We start from the raw sequence: 27,176 nt of genomic DNA, 5'->3' as shown, positions 1-27,176 counted from the left end.
CGCGCGGGGCCGCTCGCCGGCGCCCGGTTCAGTGGGGAAACCGCGCCCGCAGCCGCCGGCCGCGCGGCCGGACGAGGGGGCGATGGAGCTGGAGCTGGAGCCGGAGCAGCTGCTGCAGGAGGCCCGCGAGAACGTGGAGGCGGCGCAGAGCTACCGGCGGGAGCTGGGCCAGAGGCTGCAGGGGCTGCGGGAGGCGCAGAGGCAGGTCGGAGGGCCGCGCCCGTAGGGGCGCCGAGGGCCCCGGGGAGGGCTCGGGGTGCCCGGCGAATGGGTGGAGGCCAGGAGGGACGGAGGGGCGCGAGTGTCCGAAAACTCTGAAGGGAGAAGGGAGGGGGCTCTGAAGGTGCAGGAGGCCCAGCAGGGTCTGGGAACGAGGGAGGTGGGTGCTGGCGGGGGGGGGGGGGGTAGGGTGCGGTAGTGGGGAGTCTTAAGGGGAAGAGACAACTTTGGGGGATCGCGGGAGAGTGTGAGGAGCGTTCCCTAAACCCTGTGGGGGCGGTGATGGGGATAGGGGTGGGGTCCGAGGTTGGGGGGAGAGAGAGAGAGAGCAGAGCAAAACCCGAGGGCGTCACAGAGGAGAGGGCAGTGAGGACCGTGGAGCGCTGGGGGAGGTGGGGATTCTTTGGGAAAACCTGCCATGGGGATGGAGACTGATTTTAGAGAGCCTGGGGAGGATATTGGAAGGGGAGGATTGAAGACACAGAGACAGAGGGTGATTGAGAAGCAATTGAGTTAACACCAAATGAATGGGATTAGTAGTACTTAATGTCTCATATAACCTTGGATGCATTAAAAAAAAAAAAAAGCCTTTAGCAGAACGCTATTCTATATGGTTTAGAATTTAAGGCGGAGCTATGTTGGAAGGGCAAAAGGAGATCAGAATACTTGAAGGAAAGAATACAGAAGTGTAGGGAAATGGAAAAACAGATTTAAAGAAAGGAGTGCTGAAAGGCGAAGCTAAATATACTTTCAAGTGACAGTTTTATCTGTTCAATGGGGACATGGTTATCAAAGATAAAGGAACACCCTGGAACATAGAAGCTACAACCCACTGCCAATGTGTTACTAGGACAGATAATCCTCAAGCTACTAGTCACACAGGTGCTTAGTAAATGCTGTGTGAGGGAATGGGTTCCATCTGAGTGGAATCATTTGGGTGAATGGGATTTTTCTACATCACACTTGATATTAATCTATATTGTTATCCTAGTAACTCCCATGCTGCACAGAATCCGAAAATGTACAACTGGTAAAAAGTGCTATGATAACAGTGCCTTTGGATATTTTCCTCATTAAGGATATTCAGCATACTCTAGGTTTTATATATTTTTAAAACCTTGTAGGGGCTCCTGGGTGGCTCAGTCGGTTAAGCACCCAACTCTTGATCTTGGCTCAGGCTATGATCTCAAGGGTTCCTGTGGGTTCGAGCCCCGTGGTGGGATTCTGTCTGGGGTTCTGTCTCTCCTTCTCTCTGCCCCTCCCCTTCTTGTTCTCTCTCTCTCTCAAATAAACTTTAAACAACAACAACAACAACAAAAACAAACAAGCCTTATAGAGCTCCTGTAGGCCAGGCATTATTTGTAGCCTAGTAGTAAAACTGGGAGCAAAATTTAGATACGGTTTCACCAGTCTGGTGAATGCTTTTCATGGCCTTCCAATGCGTTCATCTTGATTTCCATTTGAAAACATCTGCCTTATTCCTTCTGCTATTTTGAAATAGAGGTTCATTGTTTTGAAAGAGATTAAAGTATCTCTTATTATTTGACTAATGTTTAAGCCAGTTAAGATATCTTATATATGAGCAGGACTTTTGTTTAACTCATCTGCAACTAAAAAACAGTACTGTTGATGCTAAAAGAATGAGTTCAGCACCTGGGAGTAGTACTTACTAATTTCTTGTGTAATATTGAATTCACTTAACAAATTTAGTATGATCCCCCCATTCTGATTGGGTTAGAATTCAGTTTCCAGGCCTATATTCTTTTAATTCTTATATCCAGTCATTTAAATACAGGACATACTTTCCTGCCATTTGGTGTAGTTCAGTATGGGTTTTTGTTTTGTTTTTTTGAGGCCCATTGTGTCAGACTTGAGACAGAAAACACCAAGAGAACATCCATCACAGGTTCCTGATGACGCTGCCTTCTGACTAGACTAATAGCGTAGTTTTCTCTCTTGTGAACTGGAATGTGTTTTGTGCCAGTCCCAGTTACAAGGCGTCTCCCCTCAAAGCTAATTCTAGTGGACTGTGTATGTTTGGGTTTGTAGAATAAGCCCTCTGTCAACTTGCATTTTAAGGAAAGTCTGTGTTACAAAAATGTTATCAAAATAAGCAGCTGCTTTTGTTTAGTGGCTAGGGTATTTTTAGGGTCCCAGTCATTTTCAGAATAACTACATAATATTTGGCTTTTTAGTCAAAGATTTTGTATGGGGGAAGGATGAGCACAGAGGAGAGATCCTCCCCTTTGTGTATATTTTTTTATTCATTGGTTTTGTTTCCTTTTGGTGTATGATTTTTTTATTGATATATAATTTACATACCATAAAATTCATGCCTTAAAATGTACAATTCAGCATTCTTTAGTATATTTGCAAAGTTGTGCAACCATCACCACTAATTCCAGAACATTTTCATCACCCCAAAAAGAAATCTCCTCCCTGTGAGGTATCACTCCCTCTGTCCCTGACAGCCAGTAAACTACTTTCTCTATTTGGATTTGCCTCTTCAGAACATTTCGTGTGGATGGAATCATACAGCCTTGTGACTGGCTTCTTTGACTTAGCACAGTGTTTTCAAGGTTCATCCTTGGGGTAGCACGTATCGATACTTCAATCCTTTTTATGGCCGAATAACATTTGTTGCGTGGATATACCACATTTTAGTTATACATTCATCAATTGATAGATACTTGGGTTGCTTTCACTTTTTGGCTATTATGAATACTGTTGCTGTGAACATTCATGTACAGGTTTTTATGTGGATACATGGTCAGTTCTTTCAGTATATACTTAGGAATTGCTGGGCTGTACGGTAACCCTTTGCTTAACACACTTTTGAGCACTTTTTATTTTTTCTTTTGTTTCTTACCCTTTAAAAATCTCTCATGAAGGGGTGCCTGGGTGGCTCAGTCGGTTGCGCATCTGACTTGCGGCTCAGGTCATGATCTCACAGTTTCGGCTCAGGTCATGATCTCACAGTTTGTGAGTTCAAGCCCCATGTCAGCCTTGCTGTTATTATCAGTGGAGAGTCCTGTTGTATCCTCTGACCCTCTTTCTCTCTGCCCCTCCCCTGCTCATGCTCTCTCTCTCTCTCTCAAAAATAAATTAAAACATAACAAAAAAAAAATGTCTTACGAAGTTTGTCTCATGTTAAGAAATCATGTCTATGAAAATCTAGAAGGAAGAAGAGTAAAAATATTTTGTTATTCTGTCAGAAACAACTGCCAGCATGTAGCAGTTTCTCCTCTTGTGGTTAGTTTAGGCCCTACCCTCTGTCTTTACAGAAAAGGAAGTTCTGTGTAGGAATGCACGGGTACTCTATAACTCTTGCCGTTTAAATAAGTTAAAGACTAGAGAGGAGGTATGTTCGTTGTCTTCAGGAAATCAGATGATGTTTACAGCCAGCCTGGCCTAACTGATGTTGAAATCATTAAGAATAATTCTCTATAGTTCCCTGGAATCCTTGGTACTAAGATGTAAATACCAGAGAAATTAACTCCCACTCTCCTTAAATACTCATTTGTTCATTCATCAGTAAATATTTATTAGGTGCCTGCTGTGGCTCAGAGATACTTCTAGGTCTTAGAAATACTGTGGCTAGGGAAACAGACTAGTGCTCTCATGGATTTACTCTTCCCTTTGTTGGTGGGTCTTGGGACTGTTACCCCTAAAAACAAAACAAATAGGAAACACCTAAATCCTTGTGTATTCATTTTCAGATTTCACTTCCATTGTGTTTTTCCTCACTTGTTTATTTCTGCAGGGTTGGTTTTCCTGCTTGTTGTAAGTAGAGATAGCTGATCAAGATGTCACGTAGTGATGTCATCTGGCCAGTCAGATGTGCCTCACAGAGTGACACTGCCTTGATGACATTGCCACTGTCTGGGGCCTGGTCCTTAAGCTTTGCAGGTCCAGAAACTCCATCTTTGTATGTGATAAAGGGGGATGGATTAGTTTGGGGTACGGGAGGGGCCTACAGTGAGAAATACCAATTTTCTAGCCTGTGTACAGTTATAATGCATGCTAGAAAGTGAACGTTGGCCTTCATATACCTTTTTTTTTTTTTTTTTTTTTTTTTAAGATTGATTTGTTTATTTAAGTAATCTATGACCTCGGGGTTGAACACAAGACCCTGAGATCAGGAGTTAGTTGCGCTCTGTTCTACTGACTGAGCCAGCCAGGCATCCCCTTCATGTGCCTTTTGGTATGATTCAGTGTCTCTTGGGGCATTGATGAAAGCAAGTCTCTGTTCTTTGAGACTAGAGGGCCAGATCTTGTTACCTAATTAAGATACTCTGGTGAGGACCCTGCATAGCTCTGGACAGTGGTGTCCTTTGTTTTTTTAATGTTTGTTTATTTTTGAGAAAGACAAAGAGCGTGAGTGGGTGAGGTCAGAGAGAGGGGAACGGAGGATCCCAAGTAGTCTCCACGCTGACAGCAGCAAGCCTGATGCAGGGCTCGAACTCACGAAATGTGAGATAACAGCCTGAGCCAAAGTCAGAGACTCAACCAACTGAGCCACCCAGGCGCCCCACAGTGGTGTCCTTTTGATCCTCACTACCACAGATGTGGTTCGTGACCTGAGAGCTTATGAAGAATATAGCAATCAGGCCCTGCCCAGACCTACTGAATCATAATCTGTACTTGCACAAGATTGTCAGGTATGATATGCATCTCTCGGGGCTCCATTCCAAGACTGTGGGATCATGACCTGAACTGAAATCAAGACTCAGACACTGAACCAACTGAGCCAACCAGGCACCCCGAGCCCTCTACTGATTTCCCTAGTTTAAACCCATAGGTGTGTTGTTAAAAATTGCTGTCCTTTATCCTCAAGGTTAAAACATTGAGGGGAGCCTGGCTGGCTTAGCTGGTAGGGCATGTGAACTTGATCTTGGGTTTCTGAGTTTGAGCCCTGCATTGGTTGTAGAGCCTACTTTAAAAAAACAAAACAAAACAAACATTGAGATAGCATAGGTTTGTTAATTTTTTTAAAAAAAATATTAAAGCTTATTTATTTTTGAGAGATAGAGAGGGCACAAGCCAGGGAGGGGCAGAGAGAGACGGAGACAGAATCTGAAGCAGGCTCCAGGCTCTGAGCTGTCAGTTCAGATAATTTTTTGATTCAACTAGCAGTCTTGATATTCTTAATGCATAATACCATGTCCTCTATAGATCATTATTTCCACAGGGTTTGAAAACGCATAGCATACTAAAGACTGGGACAGATCTAGAACTCAGTGGGGAGGAAAAAAGTCATTTCAGAAAAGCAGGGCAGGAAGTCTTTAGTAGCTTAGCAAAGAAAAGAAAGCTATCATTGCTTCTTTTATCTCCCACTTCCCCTTCTGTTACCCATTTTCAAAACAGTCCAAAACTCTGACTGAAAATGATGTTACTACAGTAGTAGTGATCATAGTGTCCTAAGAAAAGGTTAAATCTAGAGCTGGGGAAAACCAAGAACAGATGAACTAATTTTAAAATAACCTATAATTCTACTACTTACAGGCAACCACTGTTAACATTTTGGTGTATCCTTCTAGGCATATTATTTTGCAAAACTGAGAGACTACTGTATATACAACTTCATATTCATTTTTTTTTTCCTTTTGGTTAGTTTTATATGGAACATTTAGCAACTTAGGGAGCATTTGTTGGTAGGCTAAAGCTGTATTGACGTAGGTATGCCAGAATACTGGAAGTGACACTCTAGAAGCAAAACTAACCAACAGCCAAGGGGGAAGAAAAAAGCTGCACACATATTTGTGTGCAAAAGACCACGTGTTTACATTGGCTTTCAAACATATTTTCTCAATTCTTTTCACACATTTAAAAAAAAATTTTTTTTTATTACGTTTCTTTATTTTTGAGAGGCAGAAAGAGACAGAGTGTGAGTGGGGGAGGGGTAGAGAGAGAGAGAGAGGGAAACAGAATCCGAAGCAGGCTCCAGGCTCTGAGCTGTCAGCACAGAGCCTGACGCAGCGCTCAAACTCACGGACCACGAGATCATGACCTGAGCCAAAGTTGGATGCTTAACCAACTGAGCCACCGAGATGCCCCAACAAGTTGTTTTTAAACATGGCACTCTGAAGGCACCTGGGTGGCTTAGTTGTTTAAGCATCTGGCTCTTGATTTCAGCCTAGGTCATAATCTTATGGTTCATGGGATCAAGCCCCAGGTCAGGCCCTGCACTAAGCATGGAACCTACTTAAGATCCTTTCTCTCCTGCTACCCTGCTTGCTCTCTCACTCTCTAAAATAAAATTAAAAAAATAAAATAAAGCATGCCTTCTGAATCAACAATGTTAAAATCAGTGATGTTAATTACAGAGTGTGTGAATGTCACAGAGGTGCCCAGGTTTTCTCTGTGTAGATGTTGTTTTCGGTGTAAATGTAGTGTATGTATAATTTTGATAGAGAAAAACTACTTATTGCTATAAATCTGGTTAATCTGGCTAATTTATGATCTAAAAAGTCAACCAAATGTAGGACAGGCTTTTATTGAGGGTTATCAATATTTGCAGTTATTTTACTTTGCTAGCATTTGCTCCTATTAGCCATGAGACCTTGAGAAACTTTTTTTTTTTAATATATATATATTTAATATTTATTCTTTTTTTTTTTTTTTTCTTTCCAAGAGAGACAGAATCCGAAGCAGGCTCTGGGCTCTGAGCTGTCAGCACAGAGCCTGACGCAGGGCTTGAACCCATGAGCCACAAGGTCATGACCTGAGCCAGAGTTGGACACTTAGACTGAGCCACCCAGGCGCCCCGAGAAGCTTATCTTTTCTGATCCTCACTTTTCTTATCTGTATGGTGAGGATAAAGATAGTACCTACTTTGCTTGGCCAATGTGGGAATTCAAATGAGCAATGTATTTAAAATGCTTAGCACAATGCCTGGGACATATAAAGCACTTCATAAATATTAGCCATAATAATAATACCATTGAATATTATTGTTATTCAAGGAGACATTCCCTGCTTCTTCAAATGTCTCCTACTGTGTTTCCCAGCAGAATGCTGTTTTTGAGTGTAGATGGCAGTTTGTGGCCATCCCACTTACGTAAGAACTTAATACATTTTATTATAGTTACGTGTGCATGCAACTATCTCTTTTACCAGAATGACAGTTTTTTTGAGGTCAGGCCCATGCTTTATTCATCTTTATAACCCCAGCTCCTGGCACATATTAGACTTCAATAAATGCTGAATAAGTGCCTTTATGAATGATGTGGGTGTAATTTTGCAGACATTCTTTTTAGATTATTCATGGTCTTGATTCATTAATGCAGATAATCAAGAATTAAATTTGTGTTATCATACAGTTTGGTTATTTGTTGTTACATAATAAACTATGCCTAAGTGTAACGGCTTAAAAAACAATCTTATTTGCTTACTGTTCTGGGGATTGACTGGGACTGGGGTGGGCACTTCTTCCAGTTTTGCTGGCGACACTCGTGTAATTGCAGTCAGATGGTAGCTAAGACTGGAAAGTTCAAGAAAGAACGTTCACTTACCTGTTAGGAGCCTTAGTGGCAGTGGGACTCAGTTGGAATGCTGTCATGGCTGGGCCTGGTTGCTAGTCTCCCTCTCTCCTCCCTTCCTTCCCGCTTCTCTCCTCTTTCCGCTCTTTACAAAGGAGTGGCTCAAGACCCTCAAAAGGGCAGAAGCAGCAGTTGCCAGAGCTTCTAAAGGCTGAGACCTGAAACTGACACAGCTTTAGTTCCACTGTGCACTTATGCCTGCAAGTGCATGTCACAGCCCAGCCCGTACTCTCGGGGACTGAACAAAGATAGAGTATCAGGACGTGTGGTTCTTGGTTCCCTGGGGACCACTAATAAATGTTTCTGAATGTTCTCAAATAGATATTAAAAAAAAAAAAAAGCGCCTAACTCTAAGAGAGGCAAGGAGGAAATGTAGTGGCACTTACGAGTCCGTAAGTGAGTCATGCAATTCAAATTCTCTGTCACTTTACTCGCTTTGTGATGTGGACATGTTTATCTCTGTGACTCCACTATGATACTCATCTACAGATGCTTTCTTCACAGGGTTGTGGTAGCATTTAAATGAGACCATGGCTGTAAGTACCTGGCACACAGTAGGTGTTCAGCAGATGATCGCTGTTGTTGCTGTATTATTATTGCCATCATCATTATTATTTTCAGTGACTGATATCTTGGTGTCCATGCAAAGACAAGTGGCTGATGCAGTACATTTCACATGAATTGAGAAGAAACATTGTGGTTAGCTTTTCCAATTTCAGTGGACTGTTTTATATCTTATTTTTGATCGTTATGTTCTTCAGCTAAGTGTTCAAAGCCAGTCCCTAATTTTAAAATAATTTTGGGGTGCCTGGTTGGCCTAGTCAGTGGAACATGTTTCCTCAGTCTGAGGATTGTGAGTTCAAGCCCCATGTTGGGTGTAGAAATTACTTAAAAATAAAACCTTTTAAAAAAATAACAAAAGAGTTGTAGTTGCTTGTTTGTTAATTGGGAAACTAAACTTGGAGGATAAAAATTATTTTCTTCTATAAAGTCAAAATTGTTTTAGAGGAGATGGAGGAGATTTCAGTTTCTTAATTTTCTGAAATATGCTATTATATTTATTATATCATATTGTTTTACATTATATTGATGTAGCAACTGTATATTGCCACTGAAGACCACAGATGTTTTAAGTCGCATTCTACATAGGTTTTATAACCTTTTTAGTATCTAAACTCATGAGGAAAATATATCAGTCTCTGTTATCTTGGAAGGCTATGAAGTATGCATTTACTAGGCTTTTGCAAGCCTTAGTATTGATACGTAAACTTGATGACTTTTTGGCATTTTGTGAACTCATCCTCATGTTAAAACATTAAAAATACAGTTGCTTGGTGGAGTCTGGGTGGCTCAGTTGGTTGAGTGTCCTGCTCTTGGTTTTGGCTTAGGTCATGATCTCACGGTTTGTGAGTTCAAGCCCTGAGTTAGACTCTGGGCTGACAGTGCAGAGCCTGCTTGGCATTCTCTGTCTCTTCCTCTCTCTCTCTCTCTGCCCCCCCCCTGCTTGCATTCTCTCTCTCTCTCTCTCTCTCTCTCTCTCTCTCTCAAAAATAAATAAACTTGAAAAAACAATCACAGTTGCTTAGGGGACACTCAGTTAAGCATTCAACTTGATCTTAGCTCATGTCTTGATCTCAGGGTTGTGAGTTCAAGCCCTGGTTGGGCTCTGTGCTGGGTGTGAAACCTAGTTAAAAAAATTTTTTTTTAATTTTTATTAAAAAAAATTTTTTTTTTACATTTATTTATTTTTGAGAGACAGAGAGAGACAGGACACTAGTCGGGGAGGGATAGAGAGAGAGGGAGACACAGAATCTGAAGCAGGCTCCAGGCTCTGAGCCATCAGCACAGAGCCCGACGTGGGGCTCGAACTCAAGAACCATGAGATCATGACCTGAGCTGAAGTCAGACGCTTAACTGACTGAGCCACCCAGGCGCCATCCCCCCCCCCCCCCCCCCCCAGTTTAAGGATTAAATTAAAGGATTAGATTAAACTGCAGTAGAAACTTTGTAAGTAAACTTTAATGGTCTGTTACAGTAGAGGTTTGATGGAAAATTGGTTTGGAATATTATTAATCAGCATAAACAGTGTATATGACAACTTCCTTTTTGAGACCTTGAGTTGCTTATCATTTGTATTCTATTTAAATGTACTTTGTTACTATCACAGTTGTTTTGCCCTAGAATGGCTAGGTAGAATTTGGGGGCTGTTTGGTGGTCTACCATGATTCTTTTTTTCTTTTTTTTTTTTTTTTTAAATTTTAGAAAGAGAACATGAGAGCTGAAGAGAGGAGCTGGATGGAGTGAGGGGCGTTGGGAATCTCAAGCAGGCTCCATGCTGAGTGTGGAGCCCCATGTGGGGCTGGATCTCACAACCCTGGGATTGTGACACAAGCTGAAATCATGAGTCTGATGCTCAGGGCACCTGGGTGGCTCAGTCGGTTAAGGGTCTGACTTCAGCTCAGGTCATGATTTCACAGTTTGTGAGTTCAAGCCCTCATTGGGCTTGGTGCTGGTGGCTCAGAGCCTGGAGCCTGTTTCAGATTCTGTGTCTCCCTCTCTCTCTGCCCCTCCCCTGCTCATACTCCGTATCTGTCTCTCTAAAAAATAAATACACATTAAAAAAAAAAAAAGAGTCTGATGCTCAACCAACTGAGCCACCCAGAGCCCCCAACCACACGATTCTTTATGCAAGGATAAGAAATACAGGGGAGCCTGGGTGGCTCAGTTGGTTAAGCATCCGACTTTGGCTCAGGTCATGATCTTGCAGTTGGTGAGCTTGAGCCCTGTGTCGGGCTCTGTGCTGACAGCTTGGAGCCTGCAGTGTTTTCAGATTCTGTATGTGTCTCTCTCTCCCTCCCTCCCTCTCTCTCTCTCTCTCTCTCTCTCTCTCTCTCTCTGCCCCTCCCCCGCTTGCACTCTGTCTCTGTCTCTCTCAGAAATAAATAAACATTAAAAAGAAAAAAAAGGATAAATACATGTTATAGCAGGAAGTGTTTTCAGTCAGTACATAATTTATAGGTTTACCTGGGAACTCCTGAAAATGGGAAAAGTGGAAAGACCATGGTCCTTGGAGTCAGACTGTTTCTGGTACCATGAAGCCTTGGGAAAGTTATTTGATTTCTTCAAGATTCACCCTCTTCAGTGTAAACCATGGAGACCCACCTGTTAGAGTCATTGTGAAGTTAATGAGCTAACGGTGAACGCGTTGGACCATGGTAACACGTCAAATAAGAAGAAACCACTCAGCAGTCAAGTCTGTGTTGTTTAGTTTCATAAAGCCAAGCAAATGAACTTGATTAGTTACATGATTGGATAAAAGGTGACTGTGGCTTAAATTATGAACTGTTTCAAGGGTGCTGCGTGGCTCAGTCCATTGAACATCTGACTCTTGATTTTGTGCAGGTCCTGATCCCAGGGTTGTGGGGTTGAGCCCCCCCCCATTGGGCTCTGCGCTGAGCATGGAACCTGCTCGGAATTCTCTCTCCCCTTCTCTGCCCCTCTCCCCCACTTGGGCCCTCGCTCTCTCTCTGTCTCTCTCTTTCGAAAAAAAAAGGGGGGGGGGAACCATTTTGTGGAGAAGAAAATAATGCCAAGGTAGTATCAGGTCTGAAACGGCAATGATTGGGATTCTGTGAACAAAAGGGACCACACTTACAATGGAAGCTTAGGAAGTAGATTTGGAAGTGGAGTCTCCCCTCCCTGGCCCTTTCACTGCTTTATGTTCACATACTTCCTTTTTTTTCCCCCCTCTGAGGTTCTGAAGTAAAAACAAAACATATTTGGCCTCTGAAGCAGTTGAAGGAGCTTTTGAATTCTTTCTAAAGAGGAAATTGACTTTACCTAACCAATGCACTTCCTGTGTGTGCAGTATCCGTTAAAGAGTGAGACAGGACCTCATTGGTATACTTCTCAACTGCAGAATTTCCTCTTGGTGCTGGGAGTGTGAACTGTACTACAGGGTTTTGACATGTTATCTTCATTTATTTTGGAATCTGTAAGGTCTGTCATGATTCACCTAGGGATCTTGTTTAAAACGTAGGTTCTGATTCTGTGGTTCTTGGTGGGGCCTAAGAGTCTGCATTTCTTTCTTTCTTTTTTTTTCTTTAATGTTTTTATTTATTTTTGAGACAGAGAGAGACAGAGCATGAACAGGGGAGGGGCAGAGAGAGAGGGAGACACAGAATCTGAAACAGGCTCCAGGCTCTGAGCCACTAGCACCAAGTCCGATGAGGGCTTGAACTCAAACTGTGAGATCATGACCTGAGCTGAAGTCGGACGCTTAACTGACTGAGCCACCCAGACGCCCCAAGAGTCTGCATTTCTAACAGCATTCAGGTGATACATCAAAATCATAAGGCATTCTTTCCCTAGTTCCTTAAAAAAGGTCTTAAGGGGCGCCTGGGTGGCGCAGTCGGTTAAGCGTCCGACTTCAGCCAGGTCACGATCTCGCGGTCCGTGAGTTCGAGCCCCGCGTCGGGCTCTGGGCTGATGGCTCAGAGCCTGGAGCCTGTTTCCGATTCTGTGTCTGCCTCTCTCTCTGCCCCTCCCCCGTTCATGCTCTGTCTCTCTCTGTCCCAAAAATAAATAAACGTTGAAAAAAAAAATTTAAAAAAAAAAATAAATAAATAAATAAAAAAGGTCTTAAAAATGTACATGATTAACTTCATTTTTATTCAGCAACATTTATTTCCCTGGTGCTATGTATGTTAGGGCCTGAGTCTTAAAGATCCCACAGGTGACTCATGAAGCAAATCAAGTACATTTTGAATATGGCTCCCTCCCTTTTTTTTTTTTTTTTTTCTTCAACCTTGGCTTGGGCTAATTTCATAGAAGTTCCTTAGTAACTGCACAGACAGTGATCAACAAACTTAAATTAGAATCTCTCTTTTTCTTTAGGAACGAATTCCTTTTTTTAAAAAATTTTTTTTAATGTTTATTTATTTTTGAGACAGAGAGAGACATAGCATGAACGGGGGAGGGCCAGAGAGAGGAAGACACAGAATCTGAAGTAGGCTCCAGGCTCCTAGCTGTCAGCACAGAGCCCGACGCGGGGCTTGAACTCACGGACTGCGAGATCATGACCTGAGCTGAAGTCGGCCGCTCAACCGACTGAGCCACCCAGACGCCCAGAATCTCTCTTTTTCTTTATGATTTAAGGAATTCTTTGGGGTGCCTGGGTGGCTCAGTTGGTTAAACTTCTGACTTTGGCACAGGTCATGATCTCGCAGTCTGTGAGCTTGAGTCTGGCATCAGGCTCTGTGCTGACAGCTCAGAGCCTGGAGCCTGTTTCAGATTCTGTGTCTCCCTCTCTCTCTGCCCCTCCCCTGCTCATGCTCTGTCTCTCTCTGTCTCCAAAAATGAATAAACATTAAAAAAAAAATTAAAAAAAAAAGGAATTCGTTCACTTCACACATACTATTGTAAGTTAAATTAATGTTGGAAGGAGAAAAAATTATTTCCATGATCCTTCCACTTCATCTAATCGTCAGACTGTCCCTGTATTTTCCTCCCTGTATTTCTTTGTACTCTTTGAACATAGGCATCTTTTGTTTTTACATGGTTGTGAATATTTCTGGAAAACAATTTTGTATTCTGCTTTTTAAATTTAGTATTAGAGAATAAATGGAAACTTTTTAAATTTCTGTTAACTGTTAAAGTCGTATGCTTTGTGGATTTTCTTGGACTTCAAATGCTCTTGCAAAGATAAAGTTAGCAAAAGGGTTAGAGTATAAATGTAATAATGTCATTATGAAACTAATATCTGCAAAGTAAGTATGTGTTTGCTTTAATTCAACTTTTTGGCTTTTGTTAGAATTTTCCTGTTAAGTGGGAGTGAATTGTGTGTTATCCATATTCTTAAAAAAAAAAAAAAAATCTTGTATCTGTATAGACAACTGGTTTGTTTTCAAAATATGTCTGAGCTGTAAAGATTTCCCTGCCCTACCTCCCAGAACAGCAGCTCTTACTCTGGGCTCTGTGGACCTGAGGGCAGTGTTTCTCAGAGTCTGGGCTGCAGAATCACAGGTGTGCTTGTGAAACATGAGAACTGTATCCATATACCCCTTCACCCTTCTCGAAGGTTCTGAATCATTAGGTCTGGGATGGAGCCCTACAGTCTAAATTATAACAGGCAGCCTACATGATTCTTCTGCAAACCAAGTTTCAGAATTACTGTTTCAGGCAAGCCATGGTTGAAATTTGAGGGAATTTGTAGCTTTGAAATTGAATTAATTTCTTTAGGGTACGTATTCTTCATTTTACTGGGAAGAGCGTCTATAAACCTCTTGTTGAGATTTGCGAAGAGGAACGGGACTCAGAAAGGATGAAAGTGTTGTCCCAGAGGTCTGTTTTCATGAACATTCTCTGCCTTCTGTGAGCCTCTTTGAATTCTAAATAAATTCTTAGTTTTACCACAATGAGGGCATTTTATCCATTAGGTAATTAAAAAAATATATATTAATGGCCTTCTAATCTACCTTTTATTTACTACTTTTCAGTAAAATGAACCTTAATCCCCTCCTAATTTAAAATTTTTTTGTACTGAAACATACTGTTGCCAAGAACTACTTTGTGTAAATAATAATACTTTCTAACATTTTTTGGGAACATCAGTGTGCCAGTTATTTTACCAAGTGTAATACATAGATTATTTTTATTTAATCCTTACAGCGACTCCATGAGGTAAGCATTACATTGATTTGACAGTTAAGGAAATTGAGGTGTAGAGTGCTTAATTAACGTGACCAAAATCGACGGGGTTTGTGAACGATGGAACCAGGATTTGAGCCCATTCAGTTTTACCTGAAGGCCAGTTTTATGCATTTCTGCAAGTTTGTGCAAATCACATTTGATTTATCAAGAAATGGAAGATGGTTGTTGTGTAGTGCCTTGAGATTTTGAGTGATGCCCGCCCGTGTATTAGCCTATTCAGAGATTCTAAGTTTTCATGTTCTTCCTTTTCAGATCAAAGAGAGTGCATCCCAGACCAGAGATGTCCTCAAACAGCATTTTAATGACTTAAAGGGAACCCTTGGGAAGCTCCTGGATGAGCGATTGGTGACCCTTCTGCAAGAGGTGGACGCCATTGAACAGGAGACCATTAAACCTCTAGATGATTGCCAGAAACTCATAGAGCACGGAGTTCATACCGCAGAGGACTTAGTCCAAGAAGGTGGGAGTCCAGGGAGCCTGTTAAGTGTGGCACATTCAGATTGGCACTTTGTCGATTTCTCAGGGTGCCAACGGGCTTCTTGCCATCTGTGGGTTGCTCGGAATGTTCCTGCCTTAGGATGGTTTGTAATATAGGACAGCAGATACTGTGAGGTATCCCAGGGTGAGTGCAGTTAAAGTGTTAATTATAATTATTTACAAAACAAGGAGTAAAGGGTTTTTCTCAAATGGTTCTATGATAGGGTTTTACTCACTGTTAACACAGTGATTTTAAGGTCCTTTTGAGTCTATTTAAATGTTTTTCAGTGTCCAAATAATTTAATTCCATTGTTAGTTTTAGAAGGTTACAAATTACGATCGGTGTTTACTCCTGAAATCGTAATAGTTCCATACCTATCTGTAGCCCGTTATTGTGGTTAAAGCATGCCCAGATCTTGCCTTGCTACCTTCCCGTCTTCACACCCACCTTCCTCCCTTCACATACTTCTTTGTTGAGTGTATTAATTAAAAAGATCACAGTTCTGCCCCGTGGGGTTCACAGTACAGTGAGAGAGGCATACATGCTGAGAGCAATCTAAGACCCACAGGAGCACAGAAGGGAAAGCCCTTAACTCCGGGAGAGTGTAGGGTAGCTTTCTGTAGGAGGAGTTGCACAGAGGCTTGAAGGAATTCATTAAGCAGACAAAGGAAAAAAGGAGGTAACAGCACAATTTGAAGCAGAAGTAACATCACGAGTGAAGTGAATGGTGTATCAGGGATCTATTGAAGTATTTTAGGCAGCAGAGTTACACAATCAGATTTGAATTAAAAAGAAAAAAACAAAAACAACAAAATGGTACTGCCTACAGTTTGGAGACTGTATTGGAGGTCATAAGACTGAGGTAAAAGAGGCCAATCAGGACGTTGTAGCACTAATCCAGACAGGAAATGATGAAGGCAATGACAGGTAGAGATGATGTGGAGCTGATTTTAAGATTTTTCAGAAAGAGAATTGATGATTTTATTTGTCAGTGAGTGTTGATTACTGGTGATTGTCTGGATATTGGAGGATAAAGGGAAGGCCTTAGGATGACCAAAACCAGCCTGATTTTGGATTACCAGGTGAATTGTGCTGTTTATGGACATAAACAAAGGAGAAGGGTGGGCTTCACTGGGTAGTTGGGCATTCAGTATGGGGCAAGATGCCCAGAAGGTAGTTGGGAATGTGGCATGTGGCTTAGGAGAGAGATCAGTATGGCAGTATGACAATTGATGCTGTATACATCGAGTCTGAATCCATGAGAGTAAATCATCAAGAGTTAAGTGTACAATATTGAGAAGAGAGGGTGGCAGAGGGTAGAACGGTGGGGGATGCCAGCATTTAAAGGACAGTTGAGGAAAAAGAAGCCAGAGGAGACTGAATACCACCCATTCTGCATTGAGTGCTGTGAATGGCATGAGATAAAAAGGGTGAGTGGCTAACAAGTCTGTCATTCCAACTGGAAATTCATCCCTTTATGGTAACATTTAGAATGTGGTATTGGTATTATCTGTAGATGCTAATTACATTTTGTCTTCTCTTCAGTGAGAACTGCTTATTTGACACTGACCCTAGCAGTGCCTTTGAGAAAATGCTTCTCAGTGGGACCACAGAACGTCTTTCCCTGGAGGCTTTGCATTTGGAAACAAACCCAGAAGTAGTTCACAGGTCATCCATCACTCTGAGGACTGAGAAATGTTTTTATTTTAGAAAAGAAATCCTTTGAGGCACAAACTTGTTTGTTACAGCATCTGATGCTTAAATTTTTTTATATTTCAGAAATATTTTGAATTTCAATCTCTTCCTCTCAAGGGATAAAGACTTTTTGATGGAATTTTGAGGACTTTCAGGCATTGTTCAATATGTCTCTGTTTTCCTTTTGGTGAGGGAGAATGTCATGTTATATGGTCCCCCAAAACTTGAGTCACTCCAGGGCACATTCAGATGGAAAGAGTTCCGGTGCTATTTCTTCGGGGTCCTGGAAGGACACAGAAGTTGTCTTTATATAGCTCCTCCTTTTTATTTTTCTGTGGAATAATTTTTTTTTTTAATGTTTATTTTTGAGAGAGAGAGTGTGTGTATGAAAGAGGAAGTGGCAGAGAGAGAGGGAGACAGAGGATCCGAAGCAGGTTCTGCGCTTGAGAGTACAGAGCCTGATGCGGGACTCAAACTCACTGACCTTGAGATCATGATCTGAGCCAAAGTCAGACGCTTAACCGACTGAGCCACCCAGATGCCCCTCTGTGGAATAATTTCTAATGTGTGATATTCTTTCAGGAAGATAGCTGTATCATTTGACTTTATAAGACCCCGTGCCCTATTCTTCTGTCAGGGTAATACCTGTACTGGCTCCTGTTGGAGTTCTGTAAGTCAAGATTCTGTAGGAGAGATGGCAGAAAGTACCTGTACCTTCTCCATTGCAAAAAATTGGTTGACAAACTAGGGGCGCCTAGGTGGCCCAGTAGGTTGAGCATCCGACTTCGGCTCAGGTCATGATCTTGAGGTCAGTGAGTTCGAGCCCCGCATCAGGCTCTGTACTGACAGCTCAGAGCCTGGAGCCTGCTTCAGATTCTGTCTCCCTCTCTCTCTGCCCCTCCCCCACTCATACTCTGTCTCTCTCTATCTCTCAAAAATGAATAAACGTTTAAAAAAATTTTTATAAAAAAATTTTCGTTGATAAACGGTATTTCTTTGTTTAGAGCACATTTTTTCATTCCTGGCAAAATGTTAACCATCATGTACCCCTTTTCCTCACGAGCTTCACCTTAGAGTCACTTCTAAAATAGTTTCTACTTTTGCTTTTTGGGAATTTGACTCTGGAATCACTTAAGAATTGTTTGTAGGAAAACCGGAGACCCACTTTGACACGGGTCGTAGTGATTACTTTGTAACGGGACCGTTTTTCACTGTACTTGTTCTCTTATTCCTGATTGTAGGGGAGATCGCCATTCTGGGTAGTGTAGGAGAACAGAATGAAAAACTGTGGAACTTTACCAAAAAGGCCTCACACATTCAGTTGGACAGGTAAAGTAGTTAGTGCCTTCAGGATTTGGTTTTAAGCATTTAAACTGTCTGCTTTTTTTTCCCCTCCCTATTAAAGATTCTGAGTAAGTGTGATAGAGAATATAGATTTCAAGGTCCACTGCCCAATACCAGTATTAGTAGTATGAAATAGTTGTGATTGTAATTTTTGGTATAGTTTTATTATAGATTTTCTTCAATTCTAATGTGTAAGAGAATTGTTAAATTTTAGATATTCTGCACATATTGAAACTGAGTACATTGGATCTTTCAGTATAAACAGTGGTGATCCTACCAATTTTCTATTTTGTTGGTTATATTTATCTGGGAAGAGAATCTTTATGTAACATCTTGCAAAGCCTCTGTTGCCATTGGCATTATTTCCTGGGGGCTTCAGCATCATTATAGTATGTGACTGATTGAAACTCTGCATCATATTTTTAACTTCCAGTTAAAAGCCTCATAAACACATAAGCTTTGTTTCCTCAGCTTACCAGAAGTGCCTTTACTGGTTGATGTGCCTTGTTTATCTGCTCAGTTGGATGACTCAATTCTGAACATAGTGAAAGACCACATTTTCAAGCATGGAACGGTAGCATCTCGCCCACCGGTACAGATAGAAGAACTAATAGAGAAACCTGGAGGCATCATTGTTCGATGGTGTAAGGTATGTAATTAATTGTAGAAGTGGCTTCAACATTGTGGATTTGAGATTTGAGGGCCTTTAGGATGTTTTTTATTAATTACCTTTGAAGATTTTCTTCTCTTTACAAACAAAAGTCTCTTCGGCTTTACAATTAAAGTCACAGGGAACTTGAATGGAGGTAGCTCTTCCAGTTTGAGATAGTTTTGAAGATGCCTTTAAAAATCTCTGTATCACAACAGTATTTCCCATCACATATTTCCCAAACTTAACCCTTAGTGAGTTGAAGATCTCTCCCATTTCTGTTTATTACGAAAGTCAAAAGGTCGTACTGAATATTGATTGGGTGTCTGATACTTTCTGTTCCACGTTGAACTAATATTTCTGAAATAAAGTTCTTAAAATGTGGTTTTTTCACATTCTCAGCATTGCTGAGAATTTTGTGTGTTAAATCATGTTACGTATATGAGTTACCATATATTTTTTTTAATTTTTAAAAAGAATTTTATTTTTGGGAGAGAGAGAGAGAGCGAGAGAGCATGGGAGGGTCAGAGAGAGAGAGGGAAAGAGAGAGAGAATCCCAGGCAGGCTCTGCACTGTTAGCACGGAACTGGGCTTGAACTGAGATCATGATCTGAGCCGAAATCAAGAGTTGGACGCTTAACTGACTAAGCCACAGGCGCCCCTGGACATGGTTTCTATCTAAAGTATGGTAACTTGGGGTGCTTGGGTGTCTCAGTTGGTTAAGCATCTGACTCTTGATTTCAGCTCAGTCATGATTTCACCGTTTGTGAGATCAAGCCCTGGATTGGGCTTGACATTGATAGCACGGAGCCTGCTTGGGATTCTCTCCCTTTCTCTGTTCCCCTCCCCTGCTTGTGCATGTGCGTGTGCTCTCCCTCTCTCAAAATAAATAAATAAACTTAAAAAAAAAAAAAAAGGAAACCATGTCTAAATGGGTCATAAGTGTCTTGGCTATTGACAGATAAATACATCATTCAGAGTGGGTGCTCATATTCTGGAAATAATTTTCTTAAATGGGTTTTCTAATGAAGCCTTATTAATAGAAAAAAAATAGAGAGGTTTTTGTTCGTTCAAAACAAAGACTGTCATTCCATTTTTATTCTTTTGCCTGTCAGTGGACCTAGAGTTTCCAGTTTTTTGCTGTAAACATATTATTATTCATGTCTCCTTGTGTACATGTGTAAGATGTTTTTCGTAAGTATATACCCAGTAAAATTATGAGGTCTTAGAGTATAGGATCCATACTCTGCTAGATAATACTAAGTTCTCTTTAATGTGATTGTACCAGTGTTTCCACCAGCAGTGTATGAGTTCCTGTTACTCTGCATCCTGACCAATACTTGGCTTTGTCAGACTTTGTATTTTTGCCGATATGGTATCTCATTTTGGTTTTATTTATTTCTTTATTATTTATTTTTTTCTGTATCTTTTTTTTTTTTTTTTTTTTTTAAGAGTGAGTGTGTGCATACGCGTGGGAGGGGCAAAGGGAGAAAGAGAGAAAGAATCTTAAGCAGGCTCCACGTCCAGCACCATCTCACCACTGTGGCATCACAACCTGAGCTGAAATTAACAGTCGGACGCTTAACCGACTGAACCACCCCACCGGGCACCCATCATTTTGGGTCTATACATTTTTTTTAATGTTTGTTTATTTCTGAGAGATAGAGACAAAGAGAGGGCAGGGGAGGGGTAGAAGGAGAGAGAGTGAGACACAGAATCTGAAGCAGGCTTCAGCCTTTGAGCTGTCAGCACAGAACCTGATGCGGGGCTCGAAACCACAAGCCGGGAGATCATGATCTGAGCCAAAGTCGGGTGCTTAACCAACTGAGCCACCCAGGCACCTCCCTCATTTTGGTTTTAGATTTCATTGTCCATGTTACAAATTTGGTTGAGTATTTTTATATATTTTTGGTTGCTTATATTTTAATTCTATAGAATGTTTATTTTGGTCTTTTGTCCATTTCCTTATTGGGTGGTTTTTAAGTTTTAGGAGTCTTTTATATATTCTAGATATTAATTCTCTTGGTTATATGAATGATGTAGTTGTGGGGTTCTTTCTTTATTTAATTTTAATTTAATTTAATTTTTGTTATTTTAGAGAGAGCGTATACTAGTGAGGGAGAGGCAGGGTTGGGGGTCGGGAGAGAGTCCCAAGCAGGCTCCACAGTTAGCATGGAGCCTGACATGGGGCTCGATCCCATGACTCTGGGATCATGATCTGAGCCGAAATCAAGAGACACTCAACCAAATGAACCACCCAGGTGCACCTAGTTGTGAGATTCTTATCTTTGAATTTTGAATACTTTACCTTTGGCTTTATTGTATAGAAAACATACAATTCTTCAAAAGAAGAGTTTTCCAAATCAGACTGGGAAGTGTAAAACAATATGGCTCAATAAAGGAAAGAAGGGAAATAATGATGGCATATTTTCTGTGACCTTCCTGTGAATAGCCCACATTCAGTACATGGGCTTCTAAGCTTGGCCCAAGAGTTCTTAAGCCATGATGCTGAGAGAAATTATTTCCTGATTTTTACCTAACATAAAGCCTTTCTCCTTAGGTGGATGACGACTTTATAGCCCAAGATTACAGGCTCCAGTTCCGCAAATGCACTTCAAATCATTTTGAGGACGTATATGTAGGCTCTGAAACTGAGTTCATAGTATTGCACATAGACCCCAACGTTGATTATCAGTTCAGAGTCTGCGCCCGAGGAGATGGCCGACAGGAATGGAGTCCTTGGAGTGTCCCCCAAATGGGTCACTCCACATTGGTGCCTCATGGTATGCTGTTGCCTTCTCACTCCTGAAGCTTCACTGTGTATCAGACCACTTGCACCTGTTCCATCAGCACACTGACAACCACATTTACTGACAGTAAAACCTGAATTGATAAGAAAAACATGGAAACTGCCCTGTTCAAATTACTTCATGTGAATTTTGAGACCTTTTCATCAGTTCTTCTCTCCAGAGTCCAAAAATAGTGCCAGGCAGGATTATTAGCATTCCCTAAATCCAAGGGCTTAAATATTGCATCAGAATACTGATTTTTCAAATGAATGAGTATCAGGATGGAGGTCTTAGGATTTGAAATTGGTCTCTCCTAAAAAGACAAAACAAAATGAAATTGGTCTCTCCTGTATTACTACCTTAAAACATTTGGACTTATTTGTTAACTAGTTCTTAATCAGGTTGGAATAAGCTCAAACAGTTATGCTTCACCCTGATTTTATGAGGTAGGAGAGAGCTCTCACTTGATCTTCCATGCCACAATAGACTAGCATGTGTTTCGTGGTTTGTAGGGTTAACCAGGATACCCTGTCACTGCCTCTCTTCTTTTATGGAACTTGCCCATGACCCCTAAGAGCAGCCTCTTCTACTTCCAAGTTTTATTTAATGTGTCTGTATTGAAGATACTCCTCACAGGGTTTCAATAATTTCAATATTTTTACTTTTTAAAAAGAGTGGACAGCTGGCTTTGAGGGCTACAGCCTGAGTAGTCGAAGAAATATAGCCCTCCGGAATGATTCTGAATCCTCAGGTGTCCTCTACTCCAGCGCTCCGACTTACTTCTGTGGGCAGACATTGACGTTCAGGCAAGTAGATATTACAGTACCTGTCATGCCTTAGGCAGCAGAGTGAAGTGCATAGAACATACATGAGCTTTGGATTCAAAGTAGACCTGAGTTTACTTCGTCATTTGTAGGGAGAGTTACTCTGGGGAGAGTTCCTCATTTCTCTCTGCTTTGGTTTTCTCATGTGTGTTCATAGGGTTATTATGAAGATGAACTAAGATAATGTATATAAGATGTCTCGCTTATGCCTGTTACATAGCACATACTTACGTTTATCTCTTTTCTTGGGAGATAGAGGTAGGTAGACTACCTCTCAGAAGTCTGTCTTAGGGGCGCCTGGGTGTCTTGGTCAGTTGAGCATCCCACTCTTGATTTTAGCTCAAGTTGCGATCTCAGGTTCGTGAGATCGAGCTCTGCGCTGGGTTCTATGCTGACAGCACAGAGCATGCTTGGGGTTCTCTCTCTCCCTCTGTCTGCCCCTCCCCTGCTTGTGCACAGGCATGCATGCACTCTCTCTCTCTCAAAATAAGTAGGTAAACTTTTTTAAAAGTCAGTCTTGGGGCGCCTGGGTGGCGCAGTCGGTTAAGCGTCCGACTTCAGCCAGGTCACGATCTCGCGGTCCGTGAGTTCGAGCCCCGCGTCGGGCTCTGGGCTGATGGCTCGGAGCCTGGGGCCTGTTTCCGATTGTGTGTCTCCCTCTCTCTCTGCCCCTCCCCCGTTCATGCTCTGTCTCTCTCTGTCCCAAAAATAAATAAACGTTGAAAAAAAAATTAAAAAAAAAAAAGTCAATCTTAAAAAATCAGAGGCCAAGAATTTTTTTCCTTTATGAATGAATATGAGCAAGTCTCTGTGAAAGACAACCTGCTGGTGTAAACATAATGAGAATTACATACATAATGTATGTGATGTGTATAATTCTCTGTAAAATAGAACTGAAAGCAGACTCTCCTGCCACCAATCATTTTTCTGTTTCTTCATCCATTTCTTCCTGTATTAGAAAAATTTCCTTGTTTTCATGTTATCTGAGATGCATTCTACATAGTTCTATTTCTGAATAGGTCCTGCTAGAAACCAAAGCCCAGTTTTGATTTGGAAAAGCAGGGTAGCCAACTCTTCTCTAAGTTTTAAGTCCAGATCATCAGATTTTATGGTGAATGGTTGCTTAGAGTTTCTATTGTTCTCAGTCCTTTGTCATATGAAGCTTGGAGAGTATCTGAAAGCTTTATGTAAGCTAATATGGCCATGTTCTCCCCCAGCCAAATCACCTTAACTGTCAGCAGTTCTCACAATATACTGGTTTATGCTTTGTCTCATTTAAAAAAAAATTTTAATGTTTATTTTTGAGAGAGAGAGTGAGTGAGTGAGTGAGTGAGTGGGGGAGGGGCAGAGGAGACACAGAATCTGAAGCAGGCTCTAGGCTCTAAGCTGTCAGCACAGAGCCCAGTGTGGGGCTTGAACCCACAAACCGCAAGATTGTGACCTGAGCCGCAGTCAGAAGCTTAACTGACTGAGCCACCCTGCTCATTTTTGACACCTCCTCTCACACCTTAGGTTTTGAACAATGACTTAATAACCAGAAAGATACCAACAGAGAGAGAGAGAGAGAGAGAAATGAGTCTATTACCTGAAGTCCTCTTAGTTACTCCCTAAAGGGGAGTTCATGAGTTTTGTTTGCTAACAAACTCTTTTTTTATCTTATATCCTTTGTTTATAGAAATACTGCCATTAGTGAATCTCCGGAGAACAATGTGCTCCTGTGTAATGATAGAGCTTCCTGAGTTGATAGATTCAGGTCTGATATCTCAGACAGTAAGAATAGTACTCGTAGTAATAATAATTGCAGTTGATAATTAAATGACATTTATTACATGTGGGGTACTATTTTAAGCACTTACATTCATTTCTTTGTTTTCTAAGTTTATTTATTTGAGAGAGAGAGGTGGGGGGCAGAGAGAGAGAGAATCCTAAGCACTGCACGGTCAGTGCAGAGCCAGATGCGGGGCTCGAACTCCTGGAACCGTGAGATCATGACCTGAGCTGAAACCAGGACAGACGCTTACCTCACTGAGCCACCTAGGTGCCCCTATATTCATTTGATTCTTACAATAACCCAATAAAATAGGTATAGCTACCCATTTTAGGGATGAGGATATCAAGGCACACAGAAGTTAAGTCACTTACCCAGTGTCACATAACTGGTAAATGGCATAGCTAGTCTGTATTGTTTGTTTTTGTCTTCTTCACAGGAGAATACATGTGATTGTAGTTAGTGTTGAAATGTACAGTTTCTCTGTCAGTATCCTTAGCTCTTTTCCTTTTCCCTCTTCTGTGACCATTTCCCCCCCAGTGATGGTGACCTGATGCTTTCCTGCTCTTAAATGCTTCCTCTGTGAACACAGGGGGAGGTCTGATAGATGGTGTACTCAGGTTTGTTTCTTATGTCATTCAGTAAATATTTAAGACGTTGGAAATGACCCAAACTGGTGTCACTCTACTCACTATCTGTGGACCATGACCTGACATTTAGTAGGCCTCAGTAAACCATTTGTTCCTTCCTCCTCTTCCAAAGATGTCTGACCGGGCCCCACTTGGCAGAGTGATTAACCGAAACTTAGTTCAGCTCAGTATTATTGTAGCCAGACCCTTGCATTTTTGTCATTTTTCCTTTGAATGTGGAAAGAAAATATCTTCTCTCCGTGTTAAAAGCAATTGCAGGCATCAGCAGCTAAGTCAGAAGATGTGAGAGATGGGGGGCACCTCCTCTGTATAAGGGGGGAACAGACGGGCCAACTTGACTAAAGGTAAACTTTATTCAGTTTTTTGAGGGTGTTGGAAGGCCTTGCAGTTAGAGGGAAGATTATAGTCCTGTAGGCACTGCCCTGTTGCTCCCCCCAGTCTATTCCTGATGAAGTTGCCGGAATGTGTAGAGCTGCGGAAGCCAAGAAACCTGTTACTGGCGGGCTCCGTCAGTCTCTAGAGCCCTGTCTCATTTGGTGGCCAGGTCTGCAAAGCAAACTCCTCCTGCTAGGCCTCTCCTTGATTTCCTGCCTGAACATTCCTGCTCCCCTCTCCTTGCTTCTAAGATTTCCTGATCTTCCTGTTTTTTTAACCATATTTTTATTTTCTTTTCTCTACCACTTCCTTTCTTTAAAACAGCTTCTTTTCAAACAACCTTCCTTAATCCTAATAGCCTAGGAGGTTACTGTCATCTTTTATAGATGAAGAGACCAAAGCACAGGGAGTACATGACTTGCCACTATTTAGATCCTGCCAGTCTAGCTCTAAAAGTCTGTGCTTTTACCCACTGTGCTATCTGCCTCCCACAAGTCACATGTGGTGGTAAATCAAGGGGCAGTAGGCTGGCTATTTATTGTTATAAACTTTCTCTTTTAAAGAACATAAAAAGTTAATGTTACAGTTAGCATTATCAATTGCTGTGTAACAAATCACCCCAAAACTTAGAAGCTTAAAACAGCAATAGTCATTTATTTTGCTCAGGAAACTGCAATTTGCAGAGTGTCAAGGACAGCTCATCTCTGCTTGTTTGTCGGTAGCTGCAGTAGTTTGATTAGGGATGGTGGATCTACTTTCCAGATGGCTCACTCACATGACTGGCAAATTAACCCTGGTTCTGTGTGCCTGTCTGTGTAGGCCTGTCCATGGGTTGCCTGGGCTTCCTCACAGCATGGTGGCTGGGTTCTAAGAATGAGCATCTCAGGAGATAGGAAGTAGAAGCTGCAGAGGCTGTCACTTTTTAAGGCCTGGGCCTAGAAATTGGCATAGTGTTAACCTTACCCCATTCTATTGTACATTCACAGAGTCTAGATCCCAGGAAGGGAATAGACCCCACTTCTTGATGGGAGAAGTGTCAAAAAATTGGGGGGCTTTATCTTAGAAATGGCATGGTTGATAGCTGTAAGAAAGGGGTTGCTTGGGATTTGTGAATTTGCTTTAATGCTTGCCTTTGGTTAAGCGTTAGCATTACCTTTTCTGAATAAATTTAAGCTTGAGGGGATCTTTCTTTTCTGTATAAGGCTGGTCTCTGTCATTACCAGGTGTATTTTCAATACTGATTGTTAGCCCAACAGGTCATAGTTGAATTAAGAAGTTAATTTGTTTTGGGGCGCCTAGCTGGCTCAGTAGGAAGAGTGTGCAACTCTTGGTCTCAGAGTCATGAGTTTGAGCCCTCATTGAATATAGAGATTGTATAAATGAATAAACTTTTTTTTTTTTTTTTAAAGAAGGTAGTTTGTTTTTTATTAGTCTTTGAAATCTTGTCGGTTCCTCCTTTTATAGAGACAGAATGCTCTGTCCTAGGGAGAATACAGCTTTGCTGGGTTTTGTATTTTGCCAAAGTGGTCCCCTCTAGAGATATGATATGTAGGCCTTTCAGGTTGGAATTTGGCTTTTATGACAGATGTGGAGAATGCCAGACAGAGAGTTTTCCCCATAAACTCTTGATTATGTACATTTGGATGAGATAAGGTAGCTCCTTTCCTAAATAGATCTCTTTTAGGATTCTATACCCTAGTTTTTAGTTTGTCTGTAGGTGGAGGGTTACATGAAATCCAGAAGGTGTATCTACTCTGAAGTGTTCACATATAGCAACTCGTCCAAATAATCTAAGGAGTATTTCTTGGACCTTTTTCCTGTCCATACTCTTTCTTTGTTAAGCTATTATTTATTATTTTTAAAATATTTAATCTTGGGGCGCCTGGGTGGCGCAGTCGGTTAGGCGTCCGACTTCAGCCAGGTCACGATCTCGCGGTCCGGGAGTTCGAGCCCCGCGTCGGGCTCTGGGCTGATGGCTCAGAGCCTGGAGCCTGTTTCCGATTCTATGTCTCCCTCTCTCTCTGCCCCTCCCCTGTTCATGCTCTGTCTCTCTCTGTTCCGAAAATAAATAAACGTTGAAAAAAAAATTTTTTTTTAAATATTTAATCTGTACATCCAATGTAGGGCTTGAAC

The 27,176-nt window shown here is 41.5% G+C and overlaps 1 protein-coding gene across 1 annotated transcript in view; it reads left to right on the top strand.

The window, feature by feature from the left end:
• CRLF3 (cytokine receptor like factor 3) overlaps nt 1-27,176 on the top strand; it is a 43,794-nt gene continuing 16,618 nt past the window's right edge. Inside the window, exons 1-6 of the mRNA XM_047831702.1 lie at nt 1-205; nt 14,724-14,931; nt 17,886-17,973; nt 18,460-18,637; nt 21,198-21,420; nt 22,100-22,232. Coding sequence (XP_047687658.1) covers nt 83-205; nt 14,724-14,931; nt 17,886-17,973; nt 18,460-18,637; nt 21,198-21,420; nt 22,100-22,232 — 953 coding nt within the window. The 5' untranslated portion in view covers nt 1-82. The remainder of the gene's footprint in view (nt 206-14,723; nt 14,932-17,885; nt 17,974-18,459; nt 18,638-21,197; nt 21,421-22,099; nt 22,233-27,176) is intronic.

The sequence above is a fragment of the Prionailurus viverrinus genome, chromosome E1 (assembly GCF_022837055.1).
Source record: "Prionailurus viverrinus isolate Anna chromosome E1, UM_Priviv_1.0, whole genome shotgun sequence".
NCBI lineage: Eukaryota > Metazoa > Chordata > Mammalia > Carnivora > Felidae > Prionailurus > Prionailurus viverrinus.
The sequence above is the reverse complement of the archived record's forward strand: the minus strand, read 5'-3'. Positions and strand labels throughout refer to the sequence as shown.